Source organism: Rhincodon typus, chromosome 19, assembly GCF_021869965.1.
Source record: "Rhincodon typus isolate 14 chromosome 19, sRhiTyp1.1, whole genome shotgun sequence".
Classification (NCBI taxonomy): domain Eukaryota; kingdom Metazoa; phylum Chordata; class Chondrichthyes; order Orectolobiformes; family Rhincodontidae; genus Rhincodon; species Rhincodon typus.
In genome coordinates, this window is record NC_063350.1 from 51641617 (window position 1) to 51658117 (window position 16501).

The following is a 16501-nucleotide window of genomic DNA, read 5'->3' on the forward strand; positions in this document are numbered from 1 at the left end:
CCTACTATCTCTGGTGTTAACTGATGTTGCCTTCGCCCTTTGTACCTTACCTAAGTGGGATGTGTGAAAGGAACTAAGTGAACTGTAGAATCTGACTGGACAGAGCAGTCAAAGGCAGGCTGACCTTTACACATCATTTAAAAGGGATCTCTTGTGTAAATGGTTAAAAAAAAAGCTTTTCTCTCCCAGGAAAAATTTAAAAACATTTCTTGCAGCATATCAAAAGAATTAATGATATCTGGATTTTGGTTTCTTTGAAGGCCTTCCTTTGAGGATCGAAAGAGACTTGGGATAACGCAACACAGGAAAGGCGGTTCCTTTAAATCCAAGTCCAGGTAAATGGTTCTGCTGTAAAATATGTGTTGCTTATTGGCTACTCCGCTAGAGGATTGGGAGAGGGCTGCCTCTGCATGTACAGTACAGAAAGCCAGTCGGTCCACAGCCCAAAATCACGAGTGATGATTAAGTTGAATTAGACGCTCTGATCGTTCTGGCGCATCAACATTAAAACTCATCAGTCTCTCAGTAACCTCAGCAAATTGAGAAATCCCCAAAGATAAACATAATAGTTCTCAGACCTGTTAGAGTTTTTATTGGAAAGCGAGTGTTATTCCCAATGTTTCTGCCCTCTGCTGAATGTTGTAATTTGAGCTGAGCTCTGGTGCAGTTCCACAGGCACAAGCAGCTCTCTGGTACATCACCCAAGGCTTGTCTTTCAGGTGTGGCTCAACATCCACAAAATCTTTCCAGCATCTGGACTAAGAGTCATGGCCGATTTGTTCTCCTACATTACAAAGCGTAACTCCTTAGAAGTACTTTATTGGCTATAAAGTGTTTTGGTACATTCTTTGGTTGTAGAAGCACTATGTAAATGCAAATTTGTTTTTTATATTCTCTCCTAATCCACTCCATACCCTTTGCTGCACTGTGTTCAAAACTAATTTCAGTCCCCCAGCTGAGATCCATTAATGCAAACCTGTACTTACTGTTTGATTTTTGTGGTGGTGACTTTTTAATGGTATTGGCGATGCAGACAATTTAGAATCATAGAATCTCTACAGTGTGGAAGGTGGCCATCAGCCCATCGTAACCACCCCAACCCTCCAAAGAGCATCCCACCCAAACCACCCCCTGTACCCTATCCCTGTAACCCTGTATTTCCCTAGCCTGCACATCCCTGGATACAGTGGGCAACTTAACATGGCCAATCCACCTAACTTGCACATCTTTGGACTGTGGGAGGAAACTGGAGCACCCAGAGGCAACCCAAGCAGGCACAGGGCGGATGTGCAAACTCCACATGGACAGTCGCCTGAGGGTGGAATCGAACCTGGGTCCCTGGTGTTGTCAGGCAGCAAAATTTCTCTTTTCTTAAATTCTGCAATTTTTTTTCTCAACTCTTGACAGTGTTTTTGTTGCTGTTAATCATCACTCTCTGGTACCTCAGCCAAGTCAGATTGGTGTGAAAAAGCACAAACGGCAAAACCTACTGGGACAGAATGGTTGAAGGCAGCTGACCTAAATCAATTAAAAGGAATCTTTTTAAGTAAATGAACCAGATTCTTTTTATTGTTATCCAGATTTCCTTTCCCTATCCCTTCCTGAAGAAAGGTCAAATGCTTTTGTTTCTTGTAAAAAGCAACAATTAAAGAGGTTCCTTTTCTGGCCACTTTTCCTTAAAAATTTCCTGGTGTTTGGTGATAGTCTTCTGGTTGATTAGCCATTGTTATCTCCAGTTTCAGCTGGTCTTCTGCTCTGGAAACTCTCTTGGGCATGTTACCCAATTTGTTTTTGCAAATTGTTCACAGCTGCCCACTTGAAAAGCTACAATTGCAAATTTAAAAATCAAGTTCAATAAATCTGTCATTTTTGAATTTTGACCAGAAATATTACCATGAAAAGAGTTTAGGTATTAAGATTCCTAACTGCCTCACTCATTCATCAGGGAGGGAACTGTCCCTGATGTGACCCAGCACATAACCCTTCACCTCTTATGGTTGGTTCCTGTCATCCTCAGGTCAACCTAGAATGGGATAGTTAATATTGTCTTGTTACGTGGTGTATTCCCATGTACCAAGAACAAATGTATGCTCTTATGTGTACCGTTTTCAGTATTTTTTAAAACTATGATTGGCTTGTGTGCTTCAAGTAATGACTTTGTTTTCAATTTTGAAGTCCAGCATTTAATGTTATGGTGATTCTTCTACCTAATTAACCCGTCTACTGTTGTCTAGTTCTTTAACTCTCAACTGTTTGCATGTTAAAAAGCATACAAGAGGATTGTATAATGTGTGGTGTGTTTCAGGTACAAGAGGAGATGAACCATGACAACAAAGCTACTACAAAGGTTTCTGAAAATGCATTGCAAAAGTGAACATTTTTAGTTGGACTGTATCTTTTAGAAATGGGCCACATTTTATTAATGAAACTATACTTCTGTTTCACACCTGGAAGAATCTCTATTTAAAAACCAAAAGCAACGATTGTGCAGGCCTTTAACCCCTGTTGGAATTGTGATTTTTGCACCTTTCAGAATTAAATGCCAAGTGGAACAATGCTAGGTTGTCAATATCTATTCCAAAAGTATTTTCATTGAATTCAATACTTTCTGGTGTAGGTTGGACTCAGAATGCATAATTATGTGAAATGGTGTTTTTCAATGGGCATTGTGTCCTGCAGATTTGTTTATCTAAATCAGATTCAGCAAATCAACTCAAGTGTTCTTCTGTAATGAGCTACTCTTTAATAATCTTGGTTCTCACTGACCCAGGAGTTCTGCTGCTAACTCCAGGAATGTGAGGCTCAGCGCTGACTTCAACAAACTCTCATTAAATAGCTGGCATATTTCTGCAATGATTTTAATTTTGATCCAAATGGTATAGGTAAGGGTGTTTAAATTACTGAATTTTCTACCATTATTAAGCATGGATGCCTTCCAGGGGTGTACATACGTGTGGCAGCTGAGAGGATTTGGCTTGGTTTTGAAGCAAGGTCTGCTCATCCACGGAACAGTATAGCTCCTATTCTCTTCAGCAATGTAAAATCAAATGGGACGAGAATGATGAAACTGTTCCTCAGTAAGGAATGTCCTTGACCAGTATGTTGTATTATGTAACACATCTCATTTGTTAATCTTACTTAAAACTATTAGCAATGTAAAAAAAAATTATCACCTGAAAGCTGCCCTATAGCCTATTTTTTGGGAACGAAGCACTGTACATTAGAGGAACGGAAACTCATTCTTGGATTGGTTTTGTATATTCTCAAAAATACTGGATGTCATGTTCATGTATGCCGTACATGGGTTTGTAATAAAACTAAAAAATACTTCCACTTTTTACATCAAAACTTGTATCTGTAAATAGCAACTCTAAGGTTAACTTTGCATAATGTTCTGAAAATATTTAGAAAATTTGACAGCTGTGAAATGAGATTAGCTAGCAAAATTTTCTCCCCTTTATATTTGAATCCTCTTAATTAAAAGGTAACATTCCATTCACTCTCATTTTATACCTAGGATGGTTTAGTAATGGAGTTTACACAGACTTAATTCTTTTGGACTACCACAACTCAAAGATAGATCTGTTTGTCCTCATTTTGACCTGCATTGAACTTCATGTATCAGTTTACCTGTTCACTTTTATACTCAACTAATGAATGGCTCAAAGCTAAATCTAACACAGCATGTCCTCCAAAAAAAAACACACTGCTCAAAATATCCTGAATTATTGACTTACTGATTAAAAGGAAGATTTGTGAAATGTGGTTTTACTGCAATCCTCCAATGAGTTATTACTTCATTACTGGAGTCCTAAAGATAACCAGTCTCAGCCAAGTCTTGAATTGTCCAGTCCTATGCATTTTTTAAGTAAAGACTAAAAGACTGACTGCAGGGGATTCTTTCCTCAAAAGGAGAGACTGTGCATGATATACCTACACAAGCTTGATCAGTTTCCTGGCTGTGGGAAACGATCTCTTCTTCCCCAACCCACCAGACTCAACTTTTGAAACAAGATGAAGTGAGGGGAAAAAAAAAGTATAATATTTTTGTATTTTCTCGAGGGAGCATGGGAACATTCAGTAGAAACTGAAGGTCTCCAAAATTTAAGAGATGTGAACCAGTCGGGAGCCAAGACCGAAGGTCTGTCAAATCATTCACTGTAATTTACCAGACCTCTGAAATTGATGTCATTTGTTTTACAAAGAAACAATCCAGCTTTTTCAGCAATAGCCACTGACTTTGAAGCACCATCATACCAAAACATTTTAATAAAAATGTAAAATATTACAATAAAAAGCAAACACATCAGGTCTACGGCAAGTCCCAGAAGTTTCAGCAGTTGCATTGCAACCACCAGCCATTATAAATGGCAAGATTTGGAAATTCTCTGCTCGGATTTCAACTCCAATACAGCAATCAAACAGTCCCTTGTTGGTGATCAGTCTGAACATTGATGGTTTTATTTTCACGGTCTTGGTGGTCGCATGCCAGGTGGGGGAGGACCTGAAAAGGAAATTACAGATCAGACCAACAAACTAGGTTGCGGTTCAATCTAAATATCAGCTTAGACTGGGTTTCTACTTAGCTTGTTCATTTAAATATAAGTATGCTAAATAGTATTATTCCTATGAGAATAAAACAGTATGTAACAAATAAGTAATTACCTGTCCTTATCCTGAGGCACAAAGAAGAATCTTAAGAGACCACGTTCTCTTGATTGTATGAATGAGTACTGAATGAGCTGCAATTTCCATAAAATATCAGGAAAGAGAGCCTAGTCTTCAGTTACTGCTACAAACTCCATTCTTTCCAGTTAAGTGCCTATGGCTGAACCAGACTGTTCATAAGCTTGATGTAACTTCAGGCTCAGAGGGGAGTTTCTGATTACCTAACTGCATCACTTCATACACATTGAAATTCACCTGTCACCTGTCTGCCCATGCCAACCAATTATTATCGTTCAAGTTCTAAAGTGTTGTCTCCCTGGTTTACCATTCTTATAAGTTGTGTCATCAGCATACTTTGCAATTATCCACTGCTGAACAAGTTTAGATAATTAATATAGATCAGGAAACGGGTCTCAATACTGACCCCTGGGGAATTCTACTACAATTCCTCTAGGCTGATATCCTTCACTTGTACTATGCTTCCCACTCAGCCACTTTTATACATAATTTCCCCTATTAAAAACCCATATTGACCCTTCCTAATCACCTCACCTTTTTCCAAGTGACCACTAATTCTATCTTGAATCATTCTTTCTAGAAGCTTCCCCACCACTGAAGTTAAAGTGACTGTTCTGTAAATGCTGGGGTTATCTTACAACCTTCTTTGAAGGCTGTAGTGTTTGCAATTTTCCAGTGCTTTCTCAAAGAGGGGGATCAAAGATAACGAACACTTCAACCATGCCCCATTTCCACATGTACACCCCCTTGTTGGTTCTAATCTGCCTTACTCCTTTTACTGATACTTTACTGTTTGTGTTTGCAGAAGGCTGCCAGTCTTTCCTCATAATTCCTGGTTCTCTTATTTGGTTACTCATCTCCCCTTTGAACCTTTGGTATTAACCATAGTTGTCAATTTTATTCTTTCCTACTTGACACCAGTTATAATGACACTTTCATTTTTATCCTGATTTCTATCCCCTTTGTCATCTAGGGAGCTTTGTCCTATGTTTCCCTTTTGAAGGAATATATGGCTTTACCCAAACCATCTTTACTGTTTTTCCCCACTGACCTCTTGTTCCACTCAATGACTACTAGCTCCTTTCTTGTCCCAATTGAAGACAACTCTGCAACAATTTATTTTTCTTACCCTAGATTGTTGCATGTCACAGTGAACCACATAGGATGAGAACACAAGTATCATGTGTATGCCTGAACAAGTTGGAGTGACAGGTTCCTTTCCCAAATCTGCTCAGTCATTTAATAAGCTGACAACTTGCACTATCATTTTCTGATATCAGTCAATATACGAGCTCAATTTCATCTGATGCCATTGCGGAATTTTATCTCCTAACCTTTAGGTTGGGCCGCAGCATGAATAACTGCGGCCGTAACAGATTAAATATGAAGACATGACAAAAGCAAATAAACTAAGATTCCAACCACTGGTTCAATGCCCATTCAACTCAAAACACACCTCGCATTCCTGGTGGTGGTGGTCTCATTCCTGGCGGCATTCCCATTGGTGCTCCTCTTCCAGGAGGCATTCCCATCGGTGGACCCATAGGTGGCCTCATACCAGGAGGAGGACCCATCATACCTACAAACACATTAAAGCCATCTTTAGTACAGCAGACAAGCACAAATTGTGAGGAGCCACTCTTTTCTTGCCTGAAGTTACTGCATCACTGCCCCACACAAGTGGGGAGTACAGAGGGTTCTGCCATAACATGATAGTTGTGTTCCTTCACAAATAACAGGGCCTATGGGAAAAGTGGAGCTAGAGGCAGACCACCAAAAATCACTCAAAAGCCTAAAAGGCTAGCACAGTTTGAAAATGTTTAATTCATATATAATAAAATAAAAAGTAAATTTAAATACCTTATCTTAGAAAATGTCAAGATGACTTGACGGGGAGGTGGTTTTGAGGTTGCTCTGTTGTTGATGCAGGGGCTAAGGGTCGACATCAACATCATTATCACCTTCAGGTGCAGTTGTGGTTGCACGGTTAAGGTAAAAAATAGTTAGTGGGGGGGGTTGTGTTTTTTTTTGGGGGGGGGGGGGGGGGGGAAGTTGGCTTAAAAAAGACATCGTTTTTGCTGCTTTGCCCTTTTTCTTCTTTCAGAAGAAGCTGTTCACAGGGTGCCAAATAAGATCTTATTCCACAAAGTGCTACCCTGCTGTGTTCTATTGTAATCTCTGTCCTCTAAGAGCTGCAACTGCTTCTCAATTTCCTTCAGGGTAGAAGACAAAACAGAAGTGGAAAACTCTCATGGTGCTGCATCCTGAACTACTTCATCTTCATCTCCAGTTTCCACTTCCTCCTCAGTGACAAGTTGTTGTAGATCAGCTGTAGAGAGGTCCTCACCGTGGGATTCAAGCAGCTCTTCAACATCCTCACTCTCCACTTCTTCAAATCCAACTTTCTTTGCAAGATCAACACAATATTCTTTGATTCTCGGGAGATCAAAGCCTTTAAAATCTTAAATATGGGAGAAGCTTCTGCCAAAAATGTATGCAAGCGGTCCTTATTGACATCATCCCAGGCCTCCATGATAATATCAATTGCATTCTTGATGTTAAAGCTCTTCCAAAATTGAACAGTACGGTCCTTATCCCCCTCTGTGGCTGCAATCAGCCTCTTAAATGTATGCCTTAAATAATAAGCTTTGAAAATTGCTATAGCACCCTGGTTCAAGGACTGATGGAGAGACATGGTGTTTGGGGGTAGAAATAGCACTTTGTTTTCAGAAAGCTCACCAATGGTGGGAGGATGCCTTGGTGAATTATCCAGGATGAGGAGAATCTTGAAATCCAATTTTTTTTCCCTGAAATACTCTCTAAAAAGACCTTCCAAAATATCAACAAGATCATCAATGGAATCGCATTATAGCCAACACAAGTTTGCATTTCAGAAATAGCATTCCCCTATTCATCAGTCGCATTATAGCTGATTCGTGTTGCTGGAACACGTTATAGCAGAACCCCCTGTACGCACAGTTTGAAGTCAGAGGCAGCAAAGTGTGACCCTGTCCCATAGTGCAACTTCAGCAGCAACCCCAAATCAGACACAAATCGATCATAGTGTTGGAAACATGGCCAACTCAGGACAGAATGCCCATTAAACTATACTGAAACGAGTCATCTTCGAGACTGCCCAAGAACATTTATCTAACAATGCAGCTTCTCAAATGCATGATTTAAAGTTTCACTTTTCACTACAGACATTTGAACAGAACGCTCGTATATAATAAACTGTGAAGTATGAAACATTTAACAGTCCTTCAAAAAATGCATATTTACTGCTTCAAACCTCTGCCTTAACATTCAAATTACTACTCAGTTGATTCTGACATTACACACACTGAAGACTGGATTTGTCTCTCCTGTAAAGCAAAGCTCCCTGGCTGCTCCATTATATTGCCTGCCATTTCAAAGAGCAAGGCAATAAAGAGGAAGTCAGAAATAAAGGAATGTTGATAAATTGAACCCTAGTGTAGACTAAACTGTACATTCTACAATAAACACTACTAGGTGACACTTGTGGGTGCTTGCTCAGCATCCATTAGTTGCCATGTTCTACAGTACAGTGATTACACTTCTTTATATAAAAATGTACCTCATTGACTGTAAAGCACTTGAGACACCTGACTGCACGAAAAGCTCTATAAATGCCTTTCAAAAAAAAAAAAAACCGTATAGCCTCCATAGATCGCTTTCTCCAGCAGACCTCACTGTCCACCATTGCAGACTGATGTTGCTGATCAAATTCTCACCTGGTGGGGGTGCTCCACGCCCCATTGGTGGGGGGCCACTACGGCCTGGTGCATATTGTTGAGGTGCTGCTGCGATACTGGATGTAACTGCAGCTGCTGCAACAGTTCCACGTGCCTGGGGTGTCATCACCTATTTACAAATCAACATGAACAGCAATAATAAGAACATGGCTCTTAACGCAAGTACATACTTTAATACATGGAGTCCCCAGTTTAAAAGCATCTGACTTGCAAATGCTCATACTTATGACTAAGATCCCATAGGGGCGTATATTAATACAAATTTTAAACATCTGACATGTGAACATGTCCTCTTATTTACAAACAGCTATTTTACATGGTTTTATGTTGTGTTCTGACTTGTGTTCAAATCAACTGATGAATGTATTCATGAATGGAACATGGGGAATCTGCAGTGTTAAATCTGTTGCATTTGAGCATCATTGTCTCAAACTAACTTTGAGATTGCAGACTTATATCTATAGATGAACTCCTTTGAGTTTCAACCCCCTGCAATATCAATGCAGAGGGAAACGTACAAAGTCCTAACGAATGCTCTCACCAAGCTGTGGAAATGTGCAATTGCAGCAACTGTGAATGTAATGCAGGGAACCAAAAGCACATACACAAGCAATACTCCCTTTAAAGATGCAAGATTGCAAAATGATACAACAATCACACACAGTAAACGGAAGTTAGGGGAATAATGGACATAGCTTCTCAAAGGCAGAAATCAGGGCAGATGTACTAGTGAGGAAATTCTATAAAAGCAAGTATCAGCCAAAGTTACTGCAAGTTACCTTTGTTGAGCAGTAAATTGAGGGAGATGCATTCTGGTCACACAAAGCAGGGCAGGATTCAGTTAATGGTAGGGCCCTGGGAGTGGTGTTGAACAGAGACCTAGGGGTGCAGGTACATAGTTCCTTGAAGGTGGCATCACAGGTAGACAGGGCGGTGAAGGCGGTGTTTAGTACACTTCCCTTCATCAGTCAGAGTATTGAGCACAGGAGTTGGGATGTCATGTTACAGCTGTAACAGACATTGTTAAGGCCACATTTGGAGTACTGCATACAATCCTGCCGTGGGGAGGATGTTAGTAAACTGGAAAGGGTGCCAAAAAAAAAAAAAAAAATTTACAAGGACATCAGAGACTGGAGGATTCAAGTTATAAGGACAGGCTGAGACCTTTGCCCTCTGGAGTACATGGGGCCGGTGGATGACCTTGTAAAGGTTTATAAAATCACGAAAGGCATAAGGTGAATTGTCTTCCCCCACCAACCCCAAGGGTAGGTGAGTCCAAAGCTAGAGGGCACAGGTTTAAGGTGCGAGGAGAAAGATTTAAAAGGGACTTGACGGGTAACTATTTCACAGAGGGTGATGTGTTTACGGAACAAGCTGCCAGAGAAATTGGAAGGCAGGTCAAATTACAACATTTTAAAGACATTTGGACAGGTACGTAGATGGGAAAGGTTGAGAGTGATATCGGCCAAATACAGGCAAACAGGACTAGTTCAGTTTAGGAAACCTGATCGCCATGGACAAGTTAGGCAGCAGGGCCTGTTCCCATGCTACATGACTCTAAACTGCATTACACAAATTATAGATTAAATACTTTAAGCATTTTATCTATAATTTAAGTAAGCAGCTTGCATTAAACACACTCTTGCAACACAATTGACAAAAAGGAAAACTTTCACCTGCTGAGATGGGCCTCCTACTCCTCGAACAGGACCTGATAACCCAGCTGGGGCCTGAGGCATTGGTGCTCCAGCAGGAACGCCACGTCCTGCTGCCCGGCCAATACCAGGACCTCCAGCTGCACCAGCAAGAGGCACACGAGCAATTCCAGTCTGTAATAAAAAGGACAGCAAGTGATTCAAAAATTCTGCACAGCAAGTAAAAAACCAAAATGCAAATTTAATACGCCAACAAATCACAGAATGACAGGCTGTTACAGTTCCTTTTCCCACCAGATCTCCTTCGGTCACACAAAGGACAAAAATGGCAGGATAAAGAATATCTCCATACAAACTGCCAATTATTTGTGCTTTACTGTTTGACCAGTCATGTTGTCCCCCAATTTACTCCCCCCATGCACCAGCATCCATCACAATCGCCAGCTGCAATCTCCCTGGCACTGACCATAAACAGCAGCAGCACTACCTGTCCCAATGATAACCAAGAGAGAGAGCAAACATAATTCTTTAATCTCACTTGCAATGGAGACTTCACTGCTTTTTTGTCACCTTGAACTCAAGCAAAATTGATTTGTATCAAAGGGCTGCTACGGCTCATTAACTTAGATGCCAGATTAGTAGCTCCCAAAGATTGACACCCATCAGTTCACCCCGGCAACATCTTAGCATATTAGTATCTCCCAAAGGAACGGCCTTCAAAATCTGAAGTTACAAACACACGGCCATAAGCCAATACTTGCAAACCAACAGATTACTGAATCACTATTTGTTAGATAATGGGCTCAGCTTTGTTTAGTTCACATTCAATAGTCACACCACAGTATATCCATATATTTGCTCAAATGTCATTGTGACTACCTAATGTAAGATCACAATGTGATAAAATTTGCTGGAATTCTCTTTCAGCTAACCATCCAAATGTTTAGCTGCCATCACATTCAAAAAGTAAAATAGCTTTATTTAGAATCACATTAAGACGGTTTGGCCAAGTTCATCTGCGCCAGCAATTACCATGTCACACTCGCCCCAGTTTCACTTTTCCACCCACTTCACATTATTCCTCTAAAGTAATTCTCTGCTTCAATGACTAATTCATTCATTCATTCAAGTTCAATACCACACTAGAATAGGAGAAAAAAGCAACTGGAAACCAAATACTATATAGATACTAAATTGAACAGTTTCTTTTTTAAAAAAGGGACTTTTCAAAAATTGCTTTCACATCAGAACCATCCCATTTCCCAGGAACTCCGTGGGATCTGGATACTCACGTCTTTGGGAGGAGGTCCTTCCACAGTCATGGAAACCAGGGTTTCACCTCGAAGCAAGACCAATCCAAGAACACGTTTCTCCTCCCGCTCTGGCTGCTTGGAGTTTTTTGGCCTTTGTGGAAAAACAAAGGAGTTAAATTTTCATAACTAGCTACCCCCACCCACAACAAGTTAAGCAAAGTCTCCAATTCCAAGCAGTCACTTCAGACCTCTCCCTCATGGAAGAGCCTAGGACCAGAGGACATTTCTCAGAATAAAGGAGCACCAATTTAACAGATTAAGAGGGATTTCTTCTGAGGATTAAGCACTTTTGGAAGTCCTTGCCAGGGAGCTGTGGGGACAGAGTACTTGTGTATATTTATGGCTGAGATATCTAGATTCTCGACCAGGAGATAGCAAGAACTGCAGATGCTGGAGTCAGAGTAAAGACAGTGTGGAGCTGGATGAACGCAGCAGGTCAGGCAGCAGAGGGGAAGGAAAGTCAACATTTCCAGTTTACACCCTTCATCAGGGCCATCGACTTTCCTGCTCCTCTGATGCTGCCTGACCTGCTGCGTTCCTCCAGCTCCACACTGTCCTGACTAGATTCTCGACCAGTAGAAGAACTAAGCGTTATGTGGAAAGGGAAGGAAAGTGAAGTGAGGAATGTCACATCAGCCATGATCTCACTGCATAGTGATGCAAGCTCAAGGAGCCCAACTGCCCACTCCTGTTCTTACTTCTCATGGTCTTATACTGAATACTGCCTACCCTGCTGTACAAGAAGGAGACCGCCCTTTATTATATGGGGACATTGTGTTTACAAAGTGAAATTACTGCTATTGAACTCGGAAACTACTGAATCACTGGTGTATGTTGCCTGGTACCCATTAGTACCTCACCCACAAAAGGTCCATTCTTCATTTCCAACTCTGCAAAGTAATTGCAGGCAGGCTAATCAACTACGAAAGCCATCAATTATCGACTCATTCCACACACAGATGCAGTTAAAGACCATTCTGTGTTGTCCACAAGTAACAAAACTGGCCAATTCGACATACTAAAAATTGGCAATAAACTTTTCCATTAAGTGTTAAAACACTTGCTATGAACGAATACTAAAGGCATTGTTCTGGTTGTCAATTATTCACAAAGTTATGCACAAACATAAAATGCAGGCTTGTAGTTTGGAATGAAGATGCTGTCCAACAGGAACCCTCAAAAGGTACCTATAATTTTCCAAGTACCTTGAAAAATGGTCGGCAAGACAGACTGACATTTCGGAGGTGAGATTAAACACAAAATCAGGCACTAATGTACTTTTATTTCAACACCATTTTTAAACCACAAATGAAATAACTGTGCGTCAGTTTACAGCAAAGAATAACTGCAAATAGATAAATACGACAAAAGTAACATGGAATATCCAGTAATGGATGCTCAATAATGGATATTGCATAGGTTATGGTGAAGGATAACATTTTCTTCACCATTAAAGAAAAAGAAGAAAATAGAATGAATTCTGCACTGTGTCTGAGGTAATGTACTCTGTTGTTTTCTTCTAAACAAAGTTCTCAAGATTGGCCCAGAGCTTGAAAACTGCAAATTCATTATAGAGTAGGATTTGAGTAAATTTTTTAAATTCATTGATGGGATGAGGACGTTGCTGGCTAGGCAGCATTTATTGCCCATCCCTAATTGCCCAGAGGGCAGTTAAGAGTCAACCACATTGCTGTGGGTGTGGAGTCACATGTAGGCCAGACCAGGTAAGACTGGCAGTTTCCTTCCCTAAAAAGGGATTAGTGAACCAGATGGGTTTTTCCTGACAATCGACTATAGATTCACAGTCATCATTAGACTCTTAATTCCAGATTTTATTCAATTCAAATTCCACCGTCTGCCATGGTGGGATTCAAACCCGGGTCTCCAGAATGTTATCTGGGTCTCTGGATTAACAATCTAGCGATAATACCACTAGGCCATCCCTCCCCAGTGAAGACTGTTATCACCAAGCTATATATAAACATGAAATAAAAACAAACTGCTGGAAAAGCTCAGCGAGTCTGGCAGCTCCTGTGCAGAGAAATCAGAATTAACGTTTCAGGTCGAGTGACCCTTTGTCAGTTCTGAGGAAGAGTCACTCCACCCGAAACATTAACTCTGATTTCTCTGCACAGAAGCTGCCAGACCTGCTGAGCTTTTCCAGCGATTTGTTTTTGTTTCTGATTTTCAGCATCCACAGTTCTTTCAATTTTTATATAAGCAACATGGCTTTCTGACAGAAGATACTTAGTGATGATGATACTGGACCACATATACGGAATTTGTCATGAGTAAAATTTCTAAGCATCTGTATTAAGAATTTATAGTGATCTTACTTGATCTTCCTGAATTCATCACAGTCACATAGGATGAGGTTCATGTGTTTGTCAAACGCCTTGAAGGTTCCAATGAAGATGCGCCCATCCTGAAGGATGCATCTCATTCTGTAGTCAATGTGCTGAAGCATCTTACTGCTCTTACCCACCGTCTGAGGGAAACACAGCAATCAGTCCAAATGCTCAAATGTTCCAACTTCAATCATGTCAACCTAATCACATTTAGACTTGCATGCACACCAACTATTATTTATCTAACATCATGTTAGCACAGTTTGGAGATTCAAACGTACAGAATTATTTCCAACAGATGCCTAGCTGAACAACAAACTTGAGATGCGAAACAAACAAATGACATCAAGGTGATGGAAACTACTAAATATACAACCCAAACATTCTAACAAGAAATACTTGTTGCCTTCCTACCTAGCTTCAGCTTAACTCTTACACTGCAGCATGTACAGAGAAGGCCAATTCAGCTGATCTCATGTTCAATGTTAGTTCAGCAAAGGTGCCACCTGAACAGGTTGTTGCATTCCAAGCAGTCGTGTTCCACCTCATTTCGACAACACAATCCCTGTCCTTTCTACTGGAAGGATGCATTGAGGGATTACATGGAAGTAAATTGGCAAATTGCCATTTCATTAGCGTGCAAGGTCCAATCAATGCAGCAGAATGAAAGCTTCCCATGTACTAAATACAAGGAACTAAAATTAAATGAGTCAAACCATAAGTTTGATTTTTGTGCAGTTTGTTTGATCCAATGTGGAGCTATGCAGGACAAGTCTGGAATTTACATCCACCCTTGGTCTGAAGTGCAGCAGAGTGAAATTTCCTTATCCAGCTTCCATTCCAATCACACCAGATCCTAAATTGCTCTGAAACAAATGTAAAACATACAAAAGGAAAAACTGCACACCGTGGAAGAATTTAAACTTAATGGAAAACTCTTCCAACACAGTAAACAATTTTTTAAAAAGTTTTTGGTCTCAAGATGTATGTTTACAAACTGTCTGGTGAGTTACTTGATCATATTAGTCTCTAATCTTGGGCTCACGTTAGACAAACAAACAAACAAACTGATTTTGCTTCCTAGTGCTGTTAATTTAACGGGAGTGTAAATTTTGTCCATGACAATATTCTCACTTTCAAATGAGATATTAAACTGAAGTCCATCTACCTTCTTCTGGTGGATGTAGACAGACAATCTCAACATGATTTTGTAATACCTGGTACCCTGGTCAACATTTACACATTAAAGTCAATATTATGAGAAACATGGACAGTGGTGGAAAATTGCTGTACAAATTGACTGCTCAAGTTTATCAGAACACGATCTACACGTCAAAAGGTAGATCAGATGTAAAACACTCTTCAGTATCCTGTAGTTAGTAATGGCTCTATGAAAATAAAAGCGTCTCTATTTTCTTTTCAGCTGGTTAACAACCCGACGTGTTTCTCCAGCAAGGCTCAGATCATAATCAGCAGGTTATGTCTTGCAAAGGCGGGGAAAATCCTGGACAGAACAGATCGATCAGATCCCAAAGGACAGCAGGTTAGCACTTCAACTCTTTACCAGGCAGAAATTGGTCTGAGAAAGGGGTAAAATTTGTATTGGAAGACTTTCCCTTTTTCACGCTGTCTGTTCCCCATCAATTTCTTTCCCCTCATCTTAGTCACCATTGTGAAAGTGGCTATCTTAACCAAATCTAGACGATGGAGAACTAATCCCAGCTGAATAGAGCAGACACTGAACACCACTTTATGGTCGTACTAAGGGCTTTGTGCTGGTTTTGAGATCTTCATTTAGTGCACACAGGGTGCCGAGCGCGAAAACTACTAGTCTACTAGTGTAAGCCCGGGCCTGGACGGTTTAAAGCTGCTCTCCCTCACAGTTATTGCGGAAGCCCGACTACCAGGCCGCGATCTGAGATGGAGGCGGGGGGGGGGGGGGGGTGGTTAGCGTTTCGAACCGCCAGCCATCTCAGACCGTTCGCCGCGCAATATACCATCGACATCATTCATCGGGGTCCACAGTTAGGGTATCGAGCCCTCTTACCATGATTGCGGGCAGGATGGGCGCACAACCCAACGGATGGCAGAAGAAAACAAAAATTCCTGCAAGAAACGGCAGGTGGAAAAGGCGCGCGCGGCAGCCTGGGAAATCCGCAGCGCCCTCCTCCCGCCGACGATGCTAAGCACTCTGGGATACTGGCGGAATCCGCCCGGAAGACCCCGAGAATAGACGGGAGGAATACCAAACATGCAGAATGATGCCTGGTTTATATAAACAATAGCTAATTTGATGGGAAGGGTGATTTTAGTTTGGAATGTGTTCCCAATTAGAATCCTCACTTTGATGCACTGTTTTGAAACAATTTAACTGTTTCCCCTGAATGGGAGAGGATTCTCTTTATAGGGCCATCAGATCTCTTCGTGAAAGGAAGAAAGTCTTGTTTCCATACAGCACGTCTCACATCATTAGGACTTCTCAATGCATTTTACAGCCAATGAAAAACAGCCGGTTTACACACAGTAAGCTCCCACAAGGCAGTGCAATGGCTAGAAATGATTCAGTCTAAGCCCAGACATCACTAGCAAGAACAGTATTCACTGCCTGTATCTAGATGTTTTGAAAACCATAAGAAATCGGAACCAGAGTGGGCCATTCAGCCTCTCAAGCCTTCTGTGCTATTCAGTAGGATCATGGCTGATCTGACGTGCCTCTTGTGTAC

The 16501-nt window shown here is 40.9% G+C and overlaps 2 protein-coding genes across 2 annotated transcripts in view; one reads left to right on the top strand and one right to left on the bottom strand.

Annotated features, from left to right (window-relative positions):
• Window positions 1-3333, top strand: part of ddx27 (DEAD (Asp-Glu-Ala-Asp) box polypeptide 27) — a 42061-nt gene extending 38728 nt beyond the window's left edge. Inside the window, exons 20-21 of the mRNA XM_020516140.2 lie at window positions 261-335; window positions 2306-3333. Coding sequence (XP_020371729.2) covers window positions 261-335; window positions 2306-2321 — 91 coding nt within the window. The 3' untranslated portion in view covers window positions 2322-3333. The remainder of the gene's footprint in view (window positions 1-260; window positions 336-2305) is intronic.
• A 913-nt stretch (window positions 3334-4246) lies between these two features.
• On the bottom strand, window positions 4247-15965 carry snrpb (small nuclear ribonucleoprotein polypeptides B and B1). Its single transcript, XM_020516141.2, has 7 exons — window positions 15826-15965; window positions 13767-13918; window positions 11410-11521; window positions 10139-10291; window positions 8442-8571; window positions 6143-6265; window positions 4247-4504 (listed from the first exon to the last, which is right to left on the bottom strand). Exons 1-7 carry the CDS (start codon window positions 15826-15828, stop codon window positions 4467-4469), a joined length of 711 nt encoding a protein of 236 aa, XP_020371730.1. The 5' UTR covers window positions 15829-15965; the 3' UTR covers window positions 4247-4466.
• Between the last annotated feature and the right edge of the window lie 536 nt (window positions 15966-16501).